Source organism: Poecilia formosa, unplaced genomic scaffold (assembly GCF_000485575.1).
Source record: "Poecilia formosa unplaced genomic scaffold, Poecilia_formosa-5.1.2 Scaffold43, whole genome shotgun sequence".
NCBI classification, from domain to species: domain Eukaryota; kingdom Metazoa; phylum Chordata; class Actinopteri; order Cyprinodontiformes; family Poeciliidae; genus Poecilia; species Poecilia formosa.
Window position 1 is genome coordinate 815,192 of NW_006799982.1, and position 20,507 is coordinate 835,698.

A 20,507-nucleotide genomic window follows, 5' to 3' on the forward strand; every position below is an offset into this window, starting at 1 on the left:
CAGAAAAGTTAAGGATTTTCTGTCATACTGCAGCTTTCCACTATGCGCTATGTTTGCTCTGCGGCTGACCCACTTATAGCAGAGCACATGGAGCAGGGGTGAAATAAGGTAAAGGGTGGGGCAGTTAGTTACATCTCTTATCTCCCTGTCACCCTGACACTTTCCTCTATCTGAAGTGTACCTTTATATGGCTTGACTGTTAGTAACAACCCCCAGTAAACCTGTAAATGCCTCAAGTCATAAACACAGACACTGCAGAGAAAAACAAAGATTGACAAAAATAAATCTGCAAACTAAACTTGCAAAGTTGAACATGGTTACTCTTGATTTCATCCGCTTTATGAGTTTACTTTCAGACATGACAGTGCCCTCGGTTTTCTGGGAATGTCAAGAATCAACACAGAAGACTGAAATATATGTCCGTATGTGCGTGGGGGAATCTGGTGTGTGTGCATGTAAGGGTGCATATGAGCATGCCTGTTTGCAGAACTATGAGTGAGCGTATGCGTGTGTTTCGGATTAAGAGCTTCACCCCTGGACCTCGAAATTAGATAGGGGATTACTGGGACACATCCGCCACCTGGCATTTTAAGCCCCGCAATTACAACAACAACTTTTAATCAACAACAGCGACACATGTGTCGCATACAGTCAGAACTCCGCAACTCATCCATCTTCCTCCACATGCGACTTTCTATCAGGGGAGCCACAAGGCCGGCCGATATAAAGAAGGGTTACCTCTGGGTGCCTCACTGTTTTAAGGATGCTTGGGACTGACTATTAATCAGGATCAGTCCAGATTGGGACTCATTAGCGCTGTGCACTAGGTAAGCATTTGGCATTCTCACTTACTTTTACTTGGCACAAGGCTAAGAGGAAGGATGTGAAGCAGTTGCTGCCAGACAAGGAGGTGGCTTCCCATTATCACCTAAAGTAGACATTTACCATCAGGAGTACAGCTCTGTACTAGCAGTAACAACTAATGTGATACCCTATTTTGATCGGCAATAAAAAAATTAAAAAAACTCCAAGATTTGTAGAAATGTGTTTTGTTCAAGCTGTTAGAGGCTACTAAAAAAAGTTGGTTGCTTGCCGACCACCAGAGCTTTAATCTGACTCACTCAGCCACCCTTTGGTTATTCAAACCGCTGGCGACCATTCAGCTGGAAGCTGTACAAGTGCCTTGACAGTAACATGTTTACAATTAGGTTTTATTCATAAGAAAACACCCACACATCCTTAATAAAATACACTGAAATTAATAAAGCTGGAAAACCCAATCTTAAAAAGGAAGCAGGCAGCCTTAAATTAAAGTATACTGTGTATAACCTTTAAAACTCCTGTTGTCTTTAGAATAAAACCTGAGTCAGGACAAAAGGTTTTGGTCTGCATAAACGCACTGAGCCAAAGGAATAAAAAAAAAAAGCAGGGTGAGCAACCAAATGCTTAACAATTTAACTTCATTTATAGTAATAGCCAAAGCAGTGTAGGCTAGCAACCAAACTAAACACAAGCTGCAGCCAGACACCATGAAAGGAAAAGAAATCATGTTCTGTTTCATGTTCACTTCCAGTTCAACATATTAACACAGATATAGAAAAGCTCTTCTGTTTTAGAGAGGCACTTCACGCCACATGACAGGAAACAAATACAAAGAATAAATACCAGGGTTCCCCAGGATAATGTTGAGAGTGTGGCGCAAGACGGGTAACTGAGAGGAGTTCAACTTAGAGAAATATGCACGTTCACAAAGATCTGAAACAAATTAAAGCTAAGAGTAAAGATGTTAATTTAGGAGTATTTAAAATAAAAGGAAACATTTAAAGCCCCCTAACAAAACATTTATATATAAATATCGTGCTTAAAATTGCACCTTTGTAGTTTCCAGTGTTATTCTATTATTTAATTAAGTCGCACATAAATATATTGGGTTCATATGTTACTGAGAACATCCAATGCAGCTAATATTAAAGTAAAGGAATAAGTTGAAAAATCAACCAAAAACAAAATGGAAAAAGGGAAAAAATAACATACTGCTAAGAGCAAGCAGCATCTAAGTAAACTCTCACTCCTATACAAACTACAATTTATCTAACTGACCATCATAACTATTAGCCAGAACTTCAGATATTCAGTATTCTTGAAGAAAAACTCTAGAATCAAGGCAGGAGAGCAAACTATTTAGGAGTAATAAAAATAAAAATGATGAGCAGACACTGCTGAACTAGAGAATTTGAGACACAGATAGAAAAAGGGACACAAAGAGGGTAGGAAAGACCACTGTAATTGCAGGAAAAGGGGGCTCATTAACCTGTCACTATCCTCAATCTAACCCCGAAATTAAGACCGGTCAGAGGGATCAGCGAGAGCAAAAAAAGGGGGAATAAAACAAGAAAAGAGTTCTTTAGTTCCCGTCTGAGCGCGCACACTGCACCGTCATGGATCACACACCATATTTTATTACACACCTCGCATGACGAATCCTCTGTCTCCCTGCCATTTTCTGAACTAACTATGTGAAGGAACACTACGTTTTTCTTCAGAGAGACAAGAAAGAAGCAACAACAAAAAAAAGAAAAAACTGAGGCTAAGAAATTGTAAGAAATCGAACCATCCGAAACTTGCCATATTAAGCTTAACGGCTTAATATGTATAACTTTAATAAACATATCTTAAATATTCACCTCTGGTCAAACAAATTCAGAGCTGGAATTCTCATCAAGTGCTGGGATACTAGCAATTACATGCTCATTACCTGCTATGGATACTGACTCATAGCTTAAGAAAACAGGACAATGAGATATCCATCCGCTCCCTGCAGAGGAAAAGTGTTTCCCCACCTGGTCTGCATGCAGTTAAAATTTGCAATACACACACACACACACACACACACAGCTGCAGAGGGAGCAGCCTGGTTTAGTGCAAATCAGCCCAGAGAATCACACGAAGCTAAAAAAAGATTAAGACATAAAGTGAGACATTGTGGGGGTAAAAATAAAAATACAAGTAGAAGAATCTCTTTTCTTTCAGTTTACAATGTGAAAAGTTGCTTTTAGCTTATAATGATGCATGAAATTATAACTCGAAGGCAAATATTAGAAATTTGCTTTTCTTTTTCAGAACAAACCCCGTTTCAATTATCTGATATAAAATTCACAGTTCAGAGCCGGAAGAGAATCAAAGAGCCTTGATTTGTCTGCCTTGCACATCTTTCTTCAGATATGGTATTGTTTGGGAAGTCAGGAGATGATTGGTCCAACATCTAAGGTCTAACAAGAACTTCTAATCAGAGAAAGTCAAGATAACAACGAATACGACATAGATCTAAATCTTACTGCTGTTCTCAAACAGTAGAAAGGACTTTGTACGTGCTTTTGCATGTGATGAAATCATTCCTTGAATGATTTAAAGATCTTGTGGTCTTACAAAATTCCCACATAATAGGTGCAATTTACTAGTAAAGTCAGTGGCCATGTGTTCATTTTCACACAAGAATACATTCTCAAAATGCAAAACACACTCAATTTTACAATGTAGCACAAAAATAAAATGCAAAACAAACCAGAGAAAAAAATATTTACTTTAAAGATGTGGCCTCCGTGTATTTCTGAAATACACACATATATATTTTCCCTTGAGTTTTCTTTAATGTGTTTGCCGATGTTGTGAAGTGGTCGTGTCTGTTTTGTTGTTGTTGTTTTTCACCTGGCTGCAGAGGAAATTTCCCATCGCGAAAATAATACAGTAATATTGATGCTGATAAGTCAAAATATTTACGCTGAACAAGAAAAAGGCATTGTGTGGAAAAGCATATACACTCATATATTATACATTGAAAATACACCTCTCTGTTGCCTTTCTCCCTCTCATTCTCTCATCTGCCTCTCCAGTTTTCTTTTATGTAGGAGGCAGCACTGGGCACCAAGCCATGCCACATCAATATGCGTGCTGGTGAAAACCCTTCCCCTGCTTAGCCTGTGTTTCACTGCCGAGGCTTTAAGTTGTGGAAGCTTTGGCTAATGTCACCGGATACGGCAGGTCATGTTAGCTCGTATTTATTTACCGGCGGACGGCAAGCTAGCACTCCCACTGTGGAGGGCCAGAACCGGGCTGGCCTTGTCGTAGGAACCTGCCACAGTGACAGCCCGTTGTCGGAGACAACACCAGCTAGTGCCACCCTGGAGGCAGCTTGGATTGTACCCAAACAAGGTTCCCTGGGAGCCTGGGTTGCCATGGTGGCAGCCGAATTTGGGCCCAGTAAAATGTGAGGCGAACAAGCGGTGGACTGGGGAGGGGGACTCTAGTGCAGGAAGGCAGAGGACTGAGGAAGGAGGAAAGAGGGCACCCCAGAATATTAAAAGCATCAAATCGAACAGACGAGCGAAACGCTAACCTCAATAGTCAAAGAGAGACGCAGAGAGAATAAGTGTGTTGCGTGTGGCTGTTAATTAAGGACACAGATAACGGACGAATTTATTCTGTCTTCTACTTGGTGGAAGTTCTAATTAAAAAGTATGAAGCTCAGCTGTCAGATCAGTCAAGTTACAAAGTGACAGATGCACTTCTCATATTTAACTTCACAAGGCCAGTGGTATAAACAAGACGAGCTTGTGCAAAAAAAAACCCGAGAGGTTAAAAGGAATAGAAGCTGTTAACGTTGAAAGACGCCACTCTCCTGGCTTCTCTTCCCTGCTCTTTTAGTCAATATTCACTAAGTGGTTTGAAGTGACTTAACAGTGATCTTTGAATTCAAAACCTCATTTCCTCTTAATGGAAAAGTTTGCATGATGAAGTGCACCATGGGTCTTTTTAGCGCTCAGTTTACACCTCACTCTTTGCGCTGTTGGGTGAATGAGACGAATATTAAACAGCAGAGGCAGAGAAAGTTGCAGTGGCCAGTTCACCAAGGTGTCCCGAAGATCCTTGGACTCCAAACATGCAACTGGCTTGCAATACCGCGTAAAATGCTAATTGACACACATCACCTGGTGTGCAAATGTATAATGAGACATACATATGAACTCTCTCACATATTCAAAGAAGCCTTGCCAAAAAAGACGCTCCCTGCACTGATTTGTGCTTGACATATGTACACAGACTGTCAAGAGTTTCACCTACAAGTCTAACCCCACATTACACAATCACTCGACAAATTTGTGCTCAAGACATTTCTATTACATCTTACAAATTATAGAAAATTATAAAATTGGTACTTAATCTGAGCACACTATCTATACATTAGATGGTCCGAATTTGGTTGCTATAAAATGCTTGATGCTAGCTTTGTCCATCTGAAAAAGTTTTGCGTAAAGTTAGTTTTGCTTTAATTTTCTTTTATTGTTACTTTATAAGTTGGTTAATTGCACGACAATAATACTTAGAAGAAAGACGACCTTTTTTTGTTTTTGTCGTTAAAAATAGAAAGGTCCTGGAATCACAAACTAATTTCGGAAAAACTGCTTTTCAAACATGTGCTCATTATGTGTGTAATGATCTCCAAATACACCCAACTTTGGATCATTATCTTCATTTAGTCATTTTAAGCTACTTTTAATGAAGGGTTTAGCAGAACAGTTTCACCGCTTTTAATTAGGTTTTGTGCAATGTGGGATAGTCAGGAATTTTTTTTGTCTTTGTATGGCTTGATTATTTTCTTTATTATGTGTTATAGCTGATAAAGCTTATATTTAGCTCTGGGTTTTCCCAGTTTATGCATCTATGACAATAATTGTTGCCATTCATCTTGATCTAAGAGTTTGTTTTGTTTGTTTTTTTTTTCTCAATTGTGATTTAATTTAATACCTGTTTCAATAAAATAACGTATTACAATCCAGGTGTTTTGTGAGTGTTTTCAACAGCTGGTGTACAGAAAATACTGTAAGAAGAAAATAGAAAACTAATAAAATATAAAGTGGAATAATTTCACTAAATTTTTACAGAGCCTTAAGCTTATTGTCATCCTGTTGAACTCTCATTTTTATTTCTGCCAAAAAAAAAAGCAGAAAAAAAGAGAAAAAAAAGACTCTCCTCAAATTGTGTAAAAATTTGTCATACATCTGAATGAATATCCAGCTTGTCTGTTCCCCGACTTAACTTCACACACCTCCCACCTGCTCTGCATCCCCTTTGAGCTCAAATACACCCAAACGAAGGCACACACAGACACACACACACACACACACACATGCACACGCACACACACTATGCCACTCCACTCCAAACTCATCCTGTTATCTAAACAAGCACTATCCTCTCGTCACCGTCACAGGGTTCCTTTTCTGTGTCCTCAGAGAAAAGAGAGACTGTCCTGTTCGCAGATGAATAGGCTCTTTTGATGAAACGCAGAGCCTTGTTTACTGCCACTCCATTTATTTACCGGCCTCTTTTTCAAGTCGACATTGAGCGACACTTTACCAAACACCCACCGGAGCTCCCTGTCGAGTCCCCCCCCCCTCCATCCAAACCTCTACTTAACGGCGCTTCACATACGCCACGTATTTATTCAAATACACACCCTATCCCTACTTTCAATCCCATGATGTTTCTTTCCCCACCGTTTCATCCTGCCTCCTTTTCTGCGTCTAGTGTCCTAGATCTGTGGCCAAACTGATTTAAAGCTTACTTGCTTACACGGATGCATGCCAAATTTGTTTCTCTGCCATTCTGTTATGTTTCTCAGCTAAATCACTCTTTCGCCCCCCTCCCCCTAAACTCTCCTTCCTGCTCTTCTCCTTCTCATCGTGTAACGCACACCAAAGGACACCTTCATTTAAGCATTTTGCTCAACGAGGAAGAGAAAAAGTGGCACCCACAGTATGATTATGTGAAATGTTCTAAACAGAAAAATAAGTACCTAGATTAGTGATTAAATTAAATAGTCTGAAAATCACATAAAGTGAAAGCAATCAACTTGCATACAAAAAAAGACGGACTAAAGAGCAATCAAGCATCAAAGCCTGAAAGCACACGAGTATAAAATTTACAAGGCAGAGCTCGAGTCTTTGGAAATAAACACAGTCACTAAAAGGCTTTTTGTTAATCATTTTCCTCATCTTCATCCAAATTAGAGTTAAATAAAACACCTCCAATGTAAAAGTCAAGGTTCACAGCCAATGGCAAGCAAATAGCGAGCGTAATGGTCCTATTGAGTGCTAAAATGTTTGCGCTCACAAGTTATTATGAATTATTCTACAGCCTAAAATAGGAGACCAGGGTGCTAATGAGGCTAAGGAAGGGAATTCATTTGAACCCTGAAGAGGAATAAAAGAAAAAAACATGAACAAGAGAAGGAAAGAAAAGAAATGAGAAGAAAGAGAGGATCAGAGGGAGGAGGTTGGCAGGGACTGTGTATGAAAATTTGGCGCCTTCCAAACAGAGAGATAGCATCGTGCCAAAAGCGACCGCCGACACAACTCCTCTCACTTTCAACATCAGACTCCTTTGCTGTGTTACACTCGCCCACATAATAATTTCATTATTCTTTAACCCACATGTGTAAAATAAAATAGGTTATTTTGATTTTTATTTTTTTTTTCCCATCTAAATCAGTGCTGATCCAATAGTAAACTCAGCAAAGCTACAGCAGTAAGGCAAAGCACAAATAATGCAACCTGAGCTAAACTATTACAGCTATGGACATTAAACCAAACACTGAGACACATATTACAGTAATACTGTGGCTATGAGGTAGTGAATACCGCCAGTGGCTGGTCTCAGCAGCCTTTGCCAGAGCCTTGCTGTGACTGCAGCCCGGCTAAAAGGCTGCCGTCCCTGGCTCTCTCTCTTCTTTGGCGGCCATGCCCAGGAACGGGAATTGCCCACTGCTCTCTCTCTTCTACTCATTCTCCTGTTCCATGTCTTTCTGAGGTCAGAAAACCCGCTTGAGTTGCTATATGGTTTTTGGGAACACACACATTTCATGGTCAGCAACACTACAAAAGCCTGAAAAGAGACTCGGCACTGGGAAGACAGAGTATTAAGACAGACAATACGTCCCCCATGGTGCTGCTGACTCTTTGCCTTTTCTCATTCATGTTTTTTTTTTAACACTTTTTTCCTTCTTTGTACCTTTTTATTAATAACATGATAAAAGGTATATTAAGTTCAATTAATTATGAAAAAAATATAAAAAAAATGCTACACACACAGAAAATGTCTGACACTGACAAAAATGAAAATGTATTAATTTTGGGAATGTATTGTTTCATTTTATTAAAGTAAAATACATTTATGAATCTGATCAAAATATTTCAAGGTAGAGATGAACTAATTTCCATTGAGGTCTGACGGGTTCATTTGAATAATTGAGATTTTTTTTCCTGCTGGGATTCAAGAAAGAGAAGAAAAAACAGCAATTTCAAAGTGGAAATAGTTCTCAAAACAGCACAAAGTGAAGGACAATAGTTTTAAATTATTTTCCCATTTACCTCAAAGTAGTAAAACAAAATCCAGCCTTGTCTGAGTTTTTACTTCTGATGTGACGCATTTAATGGAAAAGGAACAGATCAGAACTGGATCTACCAATCACAGATCACAACCACTCCAGGGAGAAGATTTTTTTAATGCTTTACACCAACTATGTCACAATCCAAATATGTGAAATATGAACATAAACACAAAAATGCAACTTTAAATCAACATGAAAATGCAACAAAAACAGTAAAGACAACATGCCGCTACATTTGACATTAAAATATATATTTTTCATTTCATATTTTATATTAAAAAAATCGGAAAAAGTGAAAAAGGCTCCTTTCCGTTTTTTACCTCTTCTCTTAGAAAAAAAAACAGAAGAGGTTCCACAGCTGGGTTCGTTCAGAAAGATTAGAGAGAATCTGAGAAGAACGTGTAAAAACACTGAAGGCACAAGCTGCCATATTTGTCTGTTCAACCACATACTCATGGTCTCTACATGTCACTGGAATAATTTGTTTACCACATATCTCCTGACGCTGAAACTCTTCACACAAAAGGAAACACATGCGGGTAGACCAGAAATGTTCATGGCTGTTAGTCTCTCCTGAGAAATCTGGATTTATCATTATGTAAAGAGGAGGAGGGGAAGGCCTCCAGCTATTTTTAGGGCAACGATTGTGCCAATTTTCACTGGTCAGTTTAACTGGAAACCAAACATAATGCTGTCTTTCCCTTTTATTTCTTTGAGTGTGCTCTGCTCTTCATGTTCTCATGAGATAAACACAGACAATGCGGTTTTGGATCAGGCCATGTCTGCCTTTGACACTCCCATGTCAGCATGTATCTGTGTATCTACATGTTTCTGAGTAAATAAGCACACAACAAGGCTTTGGCTTTCCTTACATCAGCAGCCTCCAAAACGCACTTTTTTTCTTCTTCTGAGGCCAAGAATAGTGTGAGAAGACTCCCTGTCAAGCTCTCGCTGAAACTTAACCCTTCAGATTTTACATGTGTGTTCCTGGTGCCCAACAGAAAGGCATCAGGAACACAGTGAGAGCGATCAGTAAACACACACCGATGCCAAAGCTTCTCCCTGTGTGAAGAGCTTTCCTTAGCCGACATCAGGCCTCGTTCCCACAACACAATACAAAAGCCTCTGACCTGATGGACTCCCCGAGTGTCAAGATTTCATTAAATCAAAACTTCACTGCTGAGTGTCACCCAGGACTCCGCTTGCGCAGACACAAACACTCGCACACAAAGACAGTCCACTCAACAACTATGGTGTCTCAGGAGCCTGAGAAGAGACCGGGAGCTAATTAACAACAGATTACTTTCTCAGAAAACAGAGGAGTTATAAAAGTGAAGACCCACGCAACCCATCACAGTATCAACTTTTACTACGCTGTAAATTATTCATCCCGGCAGCTTTGATATTCCGTCCTTTGTGTTTGCCTTCCTTCAACTGACACTCTGTTTCTCTCCCCAGCCAAAGTTTACCTTGCACACTGCGGGCCCATAAATCAAGAGTTTTTCTTTTGTGATGAACGTAAACTGGCGTTTTGTTTCTGAATCCCTGCCGTGGTCAGGGAGTTGGCCGGAGGCTGGCCAAGGCACCAGGGTTTCTCTGGACTTTCTCACAGAGCAGTCCAAGGCATTACTACTGCAATAGTGAGACGGAGGCGGGATCTGGCACCGCGGAGCGTGGAGTGTGGAGCGGTCATAGCAGAAATGGCAAGGCGAGCACATTTCACACCTCCCTCAGAGTGACTGCAAATTTCCTGTGCTGCACTTTTGATTGGAAACACATTTGAAACATCTTTTCATGATCACACTTACAGCGCACAAAGAAAATACGAGAAAAAAAAAAGAAATATGAAAAAGGTCCAAACTATGAGTAAGTGCAGTGAGCTAACTTTGGACCTGACAAATGTTTTTTTTTTATATCTTTTATTTTTCCTACCCTGAATAAATCAGAAATGTGCTGAGTTTAATCTAAAACAGCGCACATATTATAAATCAAATAGCTCACTGAAGACTTTGAGAAGCAGCCAAATAAATTCTCCTCAGATGGTGTAAAAGTGGAGCCACCTATGCAGTAGTCAGACTCTCACAAGAAAAAAAATATATCTTAACTGGTATTGTAAAGTAAATCAGAGCCAATACACTCTGTTTACAGGTTAATAAAGAGTCCCTGCTGTGTTGTTCTAGCAGACCCTGGGGCCAAAAGATCATTATCCTTATTATCACAGACCAATCACTTACATCTGAAGGCTAAGAATACACTACACTGTGAGCTGCAACACAATCCTGCTTTACCTCGTACTTATCCAATGCCAGTGCTCCAGCTGCAATGTTCAAAGTGTAGTTATATCTATTTTTTTCTCTTCATCGAAGGTGCCTCAAAGAAATCAGGGGAGAGGGTTGTCTGCTGCGGTGTTGTGGTTCATTCAGAAATGGCTGCGGTGTGTTCTGCTCTGTAACAGAGAGGATCTCAAAAGCTGGCTGGCTGCAGAACAGTCTGAGAAAGCCTGACGGCAAGCCCAGAGATTCCCCGTGGCAGCTTTTGCCACTCTGTCATAAACAAAACACAAGACGTCTTTCTCTTCTTCCCACACCAACGGGGCTCTGGTGCTGCCAAACCGAACAATCACTATTGTAGCCTCTTCTCCTTTCCAATATGCTCTCTCTACCTCACTCTCTCTCCGTGTCTCCTACAATATAAACAAAAGAGATCAGCAGAGGCTTTACCTCTGTGAGAGCAACAATGAGGCCGATGTTTAAGGAGGCAAAACAAAAGTGTGTACAGGATCAAAGAGGAGCCGGGAAGACAGAGAAGCTAAAGACTGACAAAATGCAAACCAAACAAAAACAAATAATGAACACATCTTGTCATTTGCTGCAGCAAGGCAACAACAACAAAAAAAAAACTACACACATCACTGAAACTGATCAGCATGACATCAGTTTGCAAGGTGAAAGTTAATGTCGTGTTTCTAGTTTTCAGCCAAATAAATCGATCAAAGCGCGACTAAAACCGAGCGTCAACTCTTTGAAAGAATTATTAAAACAACCGAGGAACACTGCATAAGCCAGATTTGATAAGAGAAAAATACAAAGTAAGTCAACATCATGAATGGATAGCACACCGTGTAGAAAGTGTTTTACTGTCCTGCTGTAAACCAAAGTACTGCAGAGGAGTGGAACAGCTGACGTCAAGGAAGCAAACTTATGGTGATTAATTACAGTTTCCATGTGCGTGCGCATGAGTGAACAAGAAACATTTTCTGTTTAGAAGAACCGGTACAGTCTGCTTCAGCAGAGCATTACACCGATGTAAAATAATATAAAATATATAAAACAATTAAAATATTTACTGCAACCCTGCTTGTCTGATCTTTGTACCTTTAATGTGAAATTTTACGTGCTGAAAATTTAGCTTAAAAATTATTTAATCAAAAATATATATATATATTGAAGACGTAATTTGAATTTTAAAACGTACCTTTGAGAATTAGTGTATTATTTCATTTAAAGCATATAAATTTCACTAAGGTATTTTTGTAAAATCATATATATTTGAAGAGGACTAAATTTGTGTCAGAAAAAAAAACTAATAAAATCAATATCGTTGATAGACAGCTTAACAAAAAAATATAAAATTACCATGACAACAATAAGAGAGACTACCCATTACATATCGTTTATTACCATCAAAGAAAGACTAACAAAGCAAAGCTGGAGCTGCTGCCAAGGTTTGGCTCAGGCTGTGTGAGGTGTCTGGCCTGGACTGAGGTTTAACGTGTGTGTGTGTGTGTGCGTGTGTGTGTGTGTGCATGTGTGTGTGTGCGTGTGTGTCTCAGAGAGAGAAACACTGGGAGTTGCTTATGATAGCATTTGGCCAACAGAGCAGGTCGATGTGTTCAGGCGGTGACGGGGGACGTGCTGCGTATAAATATATACGTGCTGGTTAAATCAGTGTTTAAAATTTCCAGAAAATCCAGCTGAGATAACATTAGGTCATGAGCTTGTTTGAACAACCAGACAGCAAATGGTGATGTAGTGTGTATTTGGAGGATTTGGCTGTGAAATGTATTTTGTGAGAGTGTCTGTGTTTCTTACACTGTGAGAAAAAAACAGAACCCAACCAGTGTGTGTGTGGAGTCCACGCACTGGAAGCTGCAGTGATGTTTGGCCGGGTGTGTGAGTGTGTATCTACGATGGTGGCTGAGATACAACAATGTTTGGCTGTTTCAAACTGTATCTGTGATAGTCTCTTGGACGAATGTGTGCACTGTGTTGGTCTGTGGATGTAATTGTGACTAAAACCGTGTTTGGCTGTTTGTCGGAAAGTGAACTAAAAAAGATGAAAGAATTAAATTAAATTAAGTAAATAAAAAATTAAAAAAAACAAGAGTGTGTGGTTGTATTTAGCTGTGTTTTCATGGGTGTGAAAGTAGCTGCAATAGTACTGTCTGTCTTTTAGCTTTGCCGTTTTGTGTGTGAGCATGTGTTTGGCAGTCAGGTCCAACGTGGTGCTCGCTGTTCAGGCAGACAGCGAGGGCAGCAGCAGCCTGTGGCCTGAGAGCTGCAGACTCACGGCTCTGCTCTCTTCTTCTTTCACACACACGAAAACACACAATCTGGGCTTTGGCCAAGTTACCATCCCTGAAAACAGCAACCTCCTCGTGGCAGCTCCACGTCCAGCAATGTTAAAAAACAGCGACTCCCCCTTTGTGCAACGAAAACATTACGTTTTAGAGCACCGATCGTCTCATACACTCTCCCTCTCAGACGCACACATGCTCACACAGGCATGCAAATTCTTTTCTATAAAAAAACACAAAATATATACTCATGAAGCCATAAATTCCTCCCTCAGAAATATAAACAGAAACTTGCCAGAGCAAGCTGGAACTATGCCCCAGACACACATCCAAAATTTATTTTTATTACTGTTGATGCTGTGTTGTCAAGTAAACAGCACAGAAAAATAGAAAATAGAAATATCAAAATGACAGCGGTTTTGAAAAGCAGCACGAAACGTTGCTTTTATTATTCCTAAAGAATTTGCATATGTTTTGAGAATAATTTAAATTGTGAACATTAAGATTTAAATATAAAATGTAATATAGAAAAACTTCTTGGTGTAGCTTTTTTCAAGTTTACCTATTCATTTCTAAACACACATGTAAATATTTGTTATTTATGTAATTAACTGTCCTCCACTCAAATCTTTAATGTCCTCATTTGTGTTTCTCTTCATGTCTGTTAGTATTAAAAAAATCAGCACACCTAAATGTGCTCATGTGCAGCATGATTCGAGTATTCTGTGTACAGTAACAGTGTGCAGGTTGCAACATACCTGGCGTGTGGACAAAGTAGGCAAGGTAAAGGTCCAGCTCCTTGACAGACACTCCGATGTGGTGTGGCTGGACACACAGGCCAGGGTTGGTGCACTGTGGGGACTTGACGAGCCGCTCTCCGTCCGTGCTCTCTAGGGGACTGCCCTTGAACAGGATGACCATCACCAGGTCCAGCCGCCACACCTTGTCGGCCTGGCGCAGGCAGTCGATGCGACGGATCTTGCCCTTCTGGTCAGGGTTGGACAGCACGCAGCACGGGGGCTTTTTGCCTGTGATGGTGAGCACAAAGTCCTCGCGGAACTCGGGCCGGATGTCCTTGCGGAGCTTGGCCAGCAGGCGCGAGGCCCACTTCTGCTTAATCTCTGGCTTCTCCCCGAGTAGCTCATCTTTCACCGCACGCTCTTCCTCCTTGGACATGCGCTTCTCGTGCTTCTTGAAGTACTTGCGCTTGCGGGCCTGCAGGTTGAACCAGGTGTAGGCGAAGGCGCGGACGTGGGGCAGAAGGGCCTCGATGAAGGGGTGGAATTCATCCTGGATGAGAGAGGAGGACGGGGGGAGGGCGGACGAGGAGAGGGAGGAGGGGGGGAGGCACGAGGAGGCAGAGGAAAGAGAGGGGGAGAACGGGGGAGAGAAGGATGGGGAGAGAGGAAGCGGGGGTGAGGAGGGGAAGAGAGAAGAGAGGCAGTTAGGACCGGCACGCAGCATGGAGGAGCGGCGCCTGCTCCGTGTGAGCGGAGGGAAAGAATGAGAGAGAGGCGCTCGGAGACTGACAGAAAGAAAGAGAGATAGTGATGGAGAGAGAGCTAAGGATGCTTTCCACTCTTTAACAGGGAGACATCACACTGAAGGACACATATGCAAACCACTGACATACTAAGGTAAGAGATGAACAAACAAAGAAGTTAAATTTTATGCTTAAATTTAAAAAAAAATATTAGCAATGCATATTGTTAAATATGGACAACTTTTTCTCTAAATAGAGAAAAAAGAATCAGATTCGGACTGAGAAAGTAATAACAAACAGACCAAAAATTCTATAAAAGGCAAGTGAAATCACTTGGGTCGTGTCACAAGTTACTAAACTACTGAAATTAATTTAGTTGGTTTAAAAAAATAGAAATAAAAATGCACCATTAAAAAAAATTCATGAGCATTGTGTCTGAAATGAAAATTGACCAAACAACTGGATTAAAAAAAAAAATACGTGAATAAAACGTAAACGACATGGTAGTTACCATTTCGCTCTTTCATCATAAATTCACTCCATCGATTGTGGGTAAACTTAAAATGCGGAACCAGAACCAGTGCAGTGACTGGATTGTTGAGCGCTGGAGTATTGCTGTGAATATTACAAAACAAAAGACTGTGGAAGAAAAGGAAAAAAAAAAAAAAAAGCAAAAACAGAAGCTGAGAAACTGTCCAATAAAAGCAGCAGGGGGGAAAATCTGAGAAAGAGGAGACAGGCCAAAAAAGAGGCACAGTGCAATACCAGCACAGGAACACAAGAGGTACTGGAGCAAGAGTAAAGAGCGGAAAAGGTGCTGCTCAAGAGCACATCAGAAGGAGAGTGCAGAAAAGTTTGGCAAGCTCTCTGTGTCAGCCATTAAAATAAAACACAGTCTGATGTGTAAAAATTAAGTTAAAATACGTGAGGCAGAAAAAAAAAGGATCAAAAATCAAAACATTCTTCTTTGTTCACAAAGACGTGGAGAGAAAAATATTTCGATGAAAACCAACAAAAAAAAAAAAAAAGATTGGTTGGCAAAACTGCACATGGTATTGGTTGTATTCTGATCTGCAAAAGAGTCACAGAGAGACAGAGAAGAAGAAGAGCTGACAAGGGGGGGTGCGGACGGAGGAGAAGAAGAAGAAAAGGAGGAAAAAAAAAAACAAAAACAAGAGGACCGAGTAAATGTTGGAAGACTGTGCACGACCACTGGCAAACCCAAGTGGAGCTTCTTTTTTCCCCCTTCTTTCTCTCCAACTCTGGCTCTCCCGTTCTCTCTTCCTCTCCACTTTCCGTCTCTAACCATTGACTGAGTCTGTGCCAACATGCAGAGGGCCCACCTATTTGGCACGGAGTCTCTCGCAGCCCAGCCAATACGCACGCTCCCAGTGCTCAAAGGGAGGGAAGAGAGAGATGGCAGAGGGAGAAGCAAAGAGGTGGGGGTATGGATGGTTGGTGGCTGGTCGTGGAGAAAGGATTGGGGGGTGGACTGTGTGCGGTGCAGGCAGAAGGCACGTCATTAGCCAAACAGACAAGTTCCAATCTAGTGCAAAGGCAAAGTCCAGAGGATATTAATTTTACATGAATCCAGACAGCACCCGCCTTCTAAAGCTAACACCCCCACCACCCCACAAGCACGTGCCTTCGTCACCAACATGGTCACAGCCATCCCAACAAACCAGCTTGCTCTCCAACCGCAACCACCCTCCCCAACACCCCCTCACACTCTCTCTATGTGCTTGCGTTACACCACCTTGGCATGGGATGGCATGAGAAAACACAGACCCAAAATCCCACTAGACCCTGGGACCAGCAGCTGCTCCTGGATTTACCACACAAACAAAGAGAATGGTGTGTGGGGGGTGGGGGGCTACGAGGACCCCCCCCCACCACCCAACCCACCCCCTACATCCCACCCCCAAACAAAAAATACCGTCCAAAAACATGCTCTCTTGTTTCAAAATGCACTCTTAGGTCCAAACTGGCCCCTTCTTCTCCTCTCCTCTCCATTTTTTGTCACTCCACTTTAATAGCCCCCAACAGCACAGACACAGAAACATATTAAAAGTTTCTGTTAACAAATTAGGGTTCAATCCTAGTTGTGGGTGAGAGACAATTAAGCAGACTGCCGAAAAATGCTGTGGTGGCCAGCTTCACATGAGCAACCCACGCATGTTATGCTTTTTAATACTGCGACTGAATACTGGAACTGTCTTAAACAGGCAGTTCTGATTTATTAACAGCTTTCCTAACCAGAGAAGATGGCCTCAGCCATATTAAAAGTCGGTTTCCTGAAGCAGACAGTTTATTGCCCATCAGACAAAAGTGGAGGAGCACAGCTGGTTGCCCTGGTCTGGTCTGTAATGGCGGATAATACGTCCTCTGCAAGTTGGACGAAAAGGCTGCCTCTAACCAGGAACAAGTTCAACATTTTTTTTTTTTATTTACAATGATTGGATTTATAATAAGTATGGCACACTCCTCTGATTACAATTACATTTAAATGTCAGCCTCCCAAACTCACAAAAAAAGGGAATATATTTGCTGAATGATGCTTTCCAAATTGCATGAATTAATCCAAGAGGCTCACAGGAATTACAGAGACATTGTCAAAACTGGAATCTCGACAGTGGGCATCCATAAAAAGCTAACTTGTCATGAGGCAAAGTTGAGGGCACAGCCATGTGATTGTGGGTTCAAGCCACCTGCTGTGCAACGGGACAAGTTGCCTGTGTGAACGGCCTACAAAGGCTATAGAGTCCTCTGGTTGGCTCCCAGGACCATCAGATTTAGTGTGGCCTGCCCCTTCTGTCAGCGTCTGACAGAGGAGCTTCAGCCCAGGCTGACTGGCGGGTCCGCTGACAGGCTGGCGAGCTGGCTGTGAGGTTGGCCGGGAAGCTGTATGGCTGGCTGGGTAAATGACCAGTTGGCAGCCCAGGCAGGTAGCTAGCTGGCTATAGTTGGTGGTCTGGTCTGCTGGCTGGTCACTGCTATTGGACCGGCCCGAGCCGGGCCCAGTGCCGCTTGTTCACTCTAACATACGCCTGCTCCACACAGCCGAGCTGATGATGTGAAAATATGGGAAGAGGGGAAGATTGCAGGGAAAGATGATGTATGAAAAACTGAATGCAAGTAGACTGAATTAAAAATGGATGTGTATGCTTTTTTTTTCTCCATAATATCTAATAACAAATATATGCACTGTTTATTAGAAGCGACAAACCTCACTAGAGGATTTTGATAAATTAGCCACAGACAAAGAAACGAAAATAGTCGCATTCTTTCAAACATGATCCTACAATTAAGTGACAGATTGCTTTCAGGGTAATTATAACCTCTTCCAAAACTGGTGACACATTTCTCTTTTGATGGTCCGGTTCTGCCACATTTTTTTTCCTCTGTGTACCTATTATAAAAACGATCATTGCCATGAACCTTTTATGTGGCTACATGCCCTTCTATGTTAGTAAGCAAATCACAATAAAACAGCTGCAAGCGTAACAGTGATCAAAACTGGGCCTAAAAGCTCACAGAACATTTTGCAGTCAAGGCAAAAAATGTTTTATGACTTTGGCCCAGGAACACGTCCGTGTGGCACCCTACTATTTAATATGTCCTTTTATTTCAGAGTTTTTAAAACCTACATTTCTTTTAGCTCATTAGTGATGGCTTTCCCTGTGTGCTCGGAGGTATTTAGAACAATAAATATATAATAGGGGGCATTTTGAGGCCTCAACCACTGGATTCTTAGAGGTATCTGCTGAGTAATAATTTAAGTGAGAGTTCATCTTATCTCAGCTTGGCCTGTTCTGGCTTTTAAAAAGTGATGACCTTTGTTTGCCAGGCTGGGCAAAACACCCTCCATTTAAACCGTGGCACAGAAAAGCTCACAAAGCATGAAATGAAAGACACCTAAACGGCCAAGATGTAAGCAGTAGCAGCTTCCAAAGCAAAAATATTAAATGTTTAGCGAGTTAGATTTTTTTTTTTTTTTTAAAAAGAGAGAGCTAAATTGCAACGTTTGCACAACTTGACAATTTAACACTGAAGTGGATGAAAGTAGTCAAATGAGGCCCAAAATAAAATGAAAACACGAACTAAAACACATTTAGGACAAAAAAACTGTAACCACAGATTTAAAAAAAAAAAAAACTGAAAGGGAAAAAAAAGTTGTTTCTGGCGTCCATTACTAGCTTAAATGAGTGCTGGCATATTTCTATAAAGGAAGGGGAGAAACGGACTCCGCTGAGACGAACTAACAAAAAAAATCCAAACTGTTACACTAAACACCGTGTTTATTTCTGTGATAAACAACAGGCAATAATATTTCAGAAAGAAACCAGGAATAAAGTGAACCTTGTGTTTAACAGCGGTCGCCCACAAGATTCGGGGAACTTCGAGTTTATGTTGCTTTAATAACTTTCTGTGCGTCCATTTGTCCGCTAACCCTTTTCTCTTTTCTCTTTAAAATATAAAACAGCTGTTTTTAGGTTAGCTTCTCTAAAAACCGAAATAAACTCACCCACCCGAGGTTTTTAAACGCATCCCTCCAACTCTCGGTCCACCTTAGTGAAAAGTTTGAGTCAAAATAAAAAATAAAAGGCCGAACGTCGACTGAGCACCGCAAGGCAGAAGAGAGAGTTGAAAAATAAAGGCATCCCTCTTTTCATTCCGTCCGAAAATGCCTCTTGAATACTCCTTTTACTTCTTTCATTTAGCGAAGAAAAAAAAACTAACCTTTTATAAACACAAAAAAGTAACTACTAAAGCAAATCAACGGCGTGTCCCTGAAAGTCCAATAATGACTTATTGTACCGCTAAAGAAACACCTGTCGGTGAGCTTCTTGAAAATGAATGATTTAACAAGCTGAATTCTGGCCTGTTTCCAGAGCTTTCTCTATAGCTCTGGAAATACTTTAAATTAATTTATTAATATAAAAGGGTTAAAAGCCCGAATGCTTACTGGAGATGTAAAAGACCTTTTGAAGCGCCGTTGTTCAATTCCTGTTAATGAGAAATACGTGATAAATTCAGTAACACCACTGCTTACATTTAGAACACGAAGGCATCTTTTACATGGTCATGTTTTAGAATCAGAAGGAAAAAAAAATACGGGGGGAAAAATTACTTAATTTAATAATTTTTAAAAGAACAAGAAAAGCAGCATTAGTGTTTTTTCTTTCTTTCTAAAAACAGCAATTGCAGCTCTTTTGCATATAATTTAAGCTCTAAATTGTCTAAGATGCTGAAAAAATCTATAGGTTGATTAAAATGTTGAAACAGATTTATAATAAAATCCATTAACAACTTATGCAATGAATTTAGAAACAGTTTAATATTATGCTGAAACTGTTATTTTAAAATAACAGTAAATAAAACAATTGAATTAGAAGCAACTTATTATTATTATTATTATTATTATTATTATTATTAAACTGACTTGTACATTAGATAAGCACAACTGGAAAATTTTCTGTTCCAAATACAAATTCTAAAGATAAATTACATATAATAATTTCACTATCAAAATTAAAAATTTTGTAAGTTTGTAAGCAAAACCAGATTTTCTCAAACAAGTTAAATCAGTTTGTCAGGTTTTTTTTTTTTTCCTTAACTGGTTAAAATAATCATGCACTATGAGAAATAGGAACACACACTCCAACACGCACGCACACAACACACACACAAAGAAAAGCTGGTGAAGCTTTCTGCTCGTCTGGACTTGTCAAAACTGGAATTTGACTTTGACATCTGCAGTCTAAACTACATATTGACAATAACTGATATGATGTAAGGGAAACATTGCAAGAGATCTGAACTATTTTCGATGTGTGTGTGTGGAAGTGTGTGTGTGTGTTTTGACCAAAACAGACAGGCTATTGTTTTTATTATTTCGAATGATCTGTAATAATTAGATCTAAAATCTTTGCATGTATTTTTTTCTGAACTACAGGGAATTTACATTAAGCAGGATGCTGTAATGCATTAAAACACCTCAT

The 20,507-nt window shown here is 40.4% G+C and overlaps 1 protein-coding gene across 13 annotated transcripts in view; it reads right to left on the reverse strand.

Moving 5' to 3' along the window:
• LOC103137734 (nuclear factor 1 X-type) overlaps positions 1 to 20,507 on the reverse strand; it is a 122,118-nt gene that overhangs the window by 61,880 nt on the left and 39,731 nt on the right. For 12 of the 13 annotated variants that reach the window (XM_016671283.1, XM_016671285.1, XM_016671278.1 and 9 more), the window contains one exon: positions 13,781 to 14,312. In XM_016671283.1, coding sequence (XP_016526769.1) covers positions 13,781 to 14,312 — 532 coding nt within the window. Of the gene's footprint in view, positions 1 to 13,780; positions 14,313 to 15,016; positions 15,441 to 20,507 lie in introns of those variants that run through there. The other variant, XM_016671279.1, reaches the window with a different exon arrangement.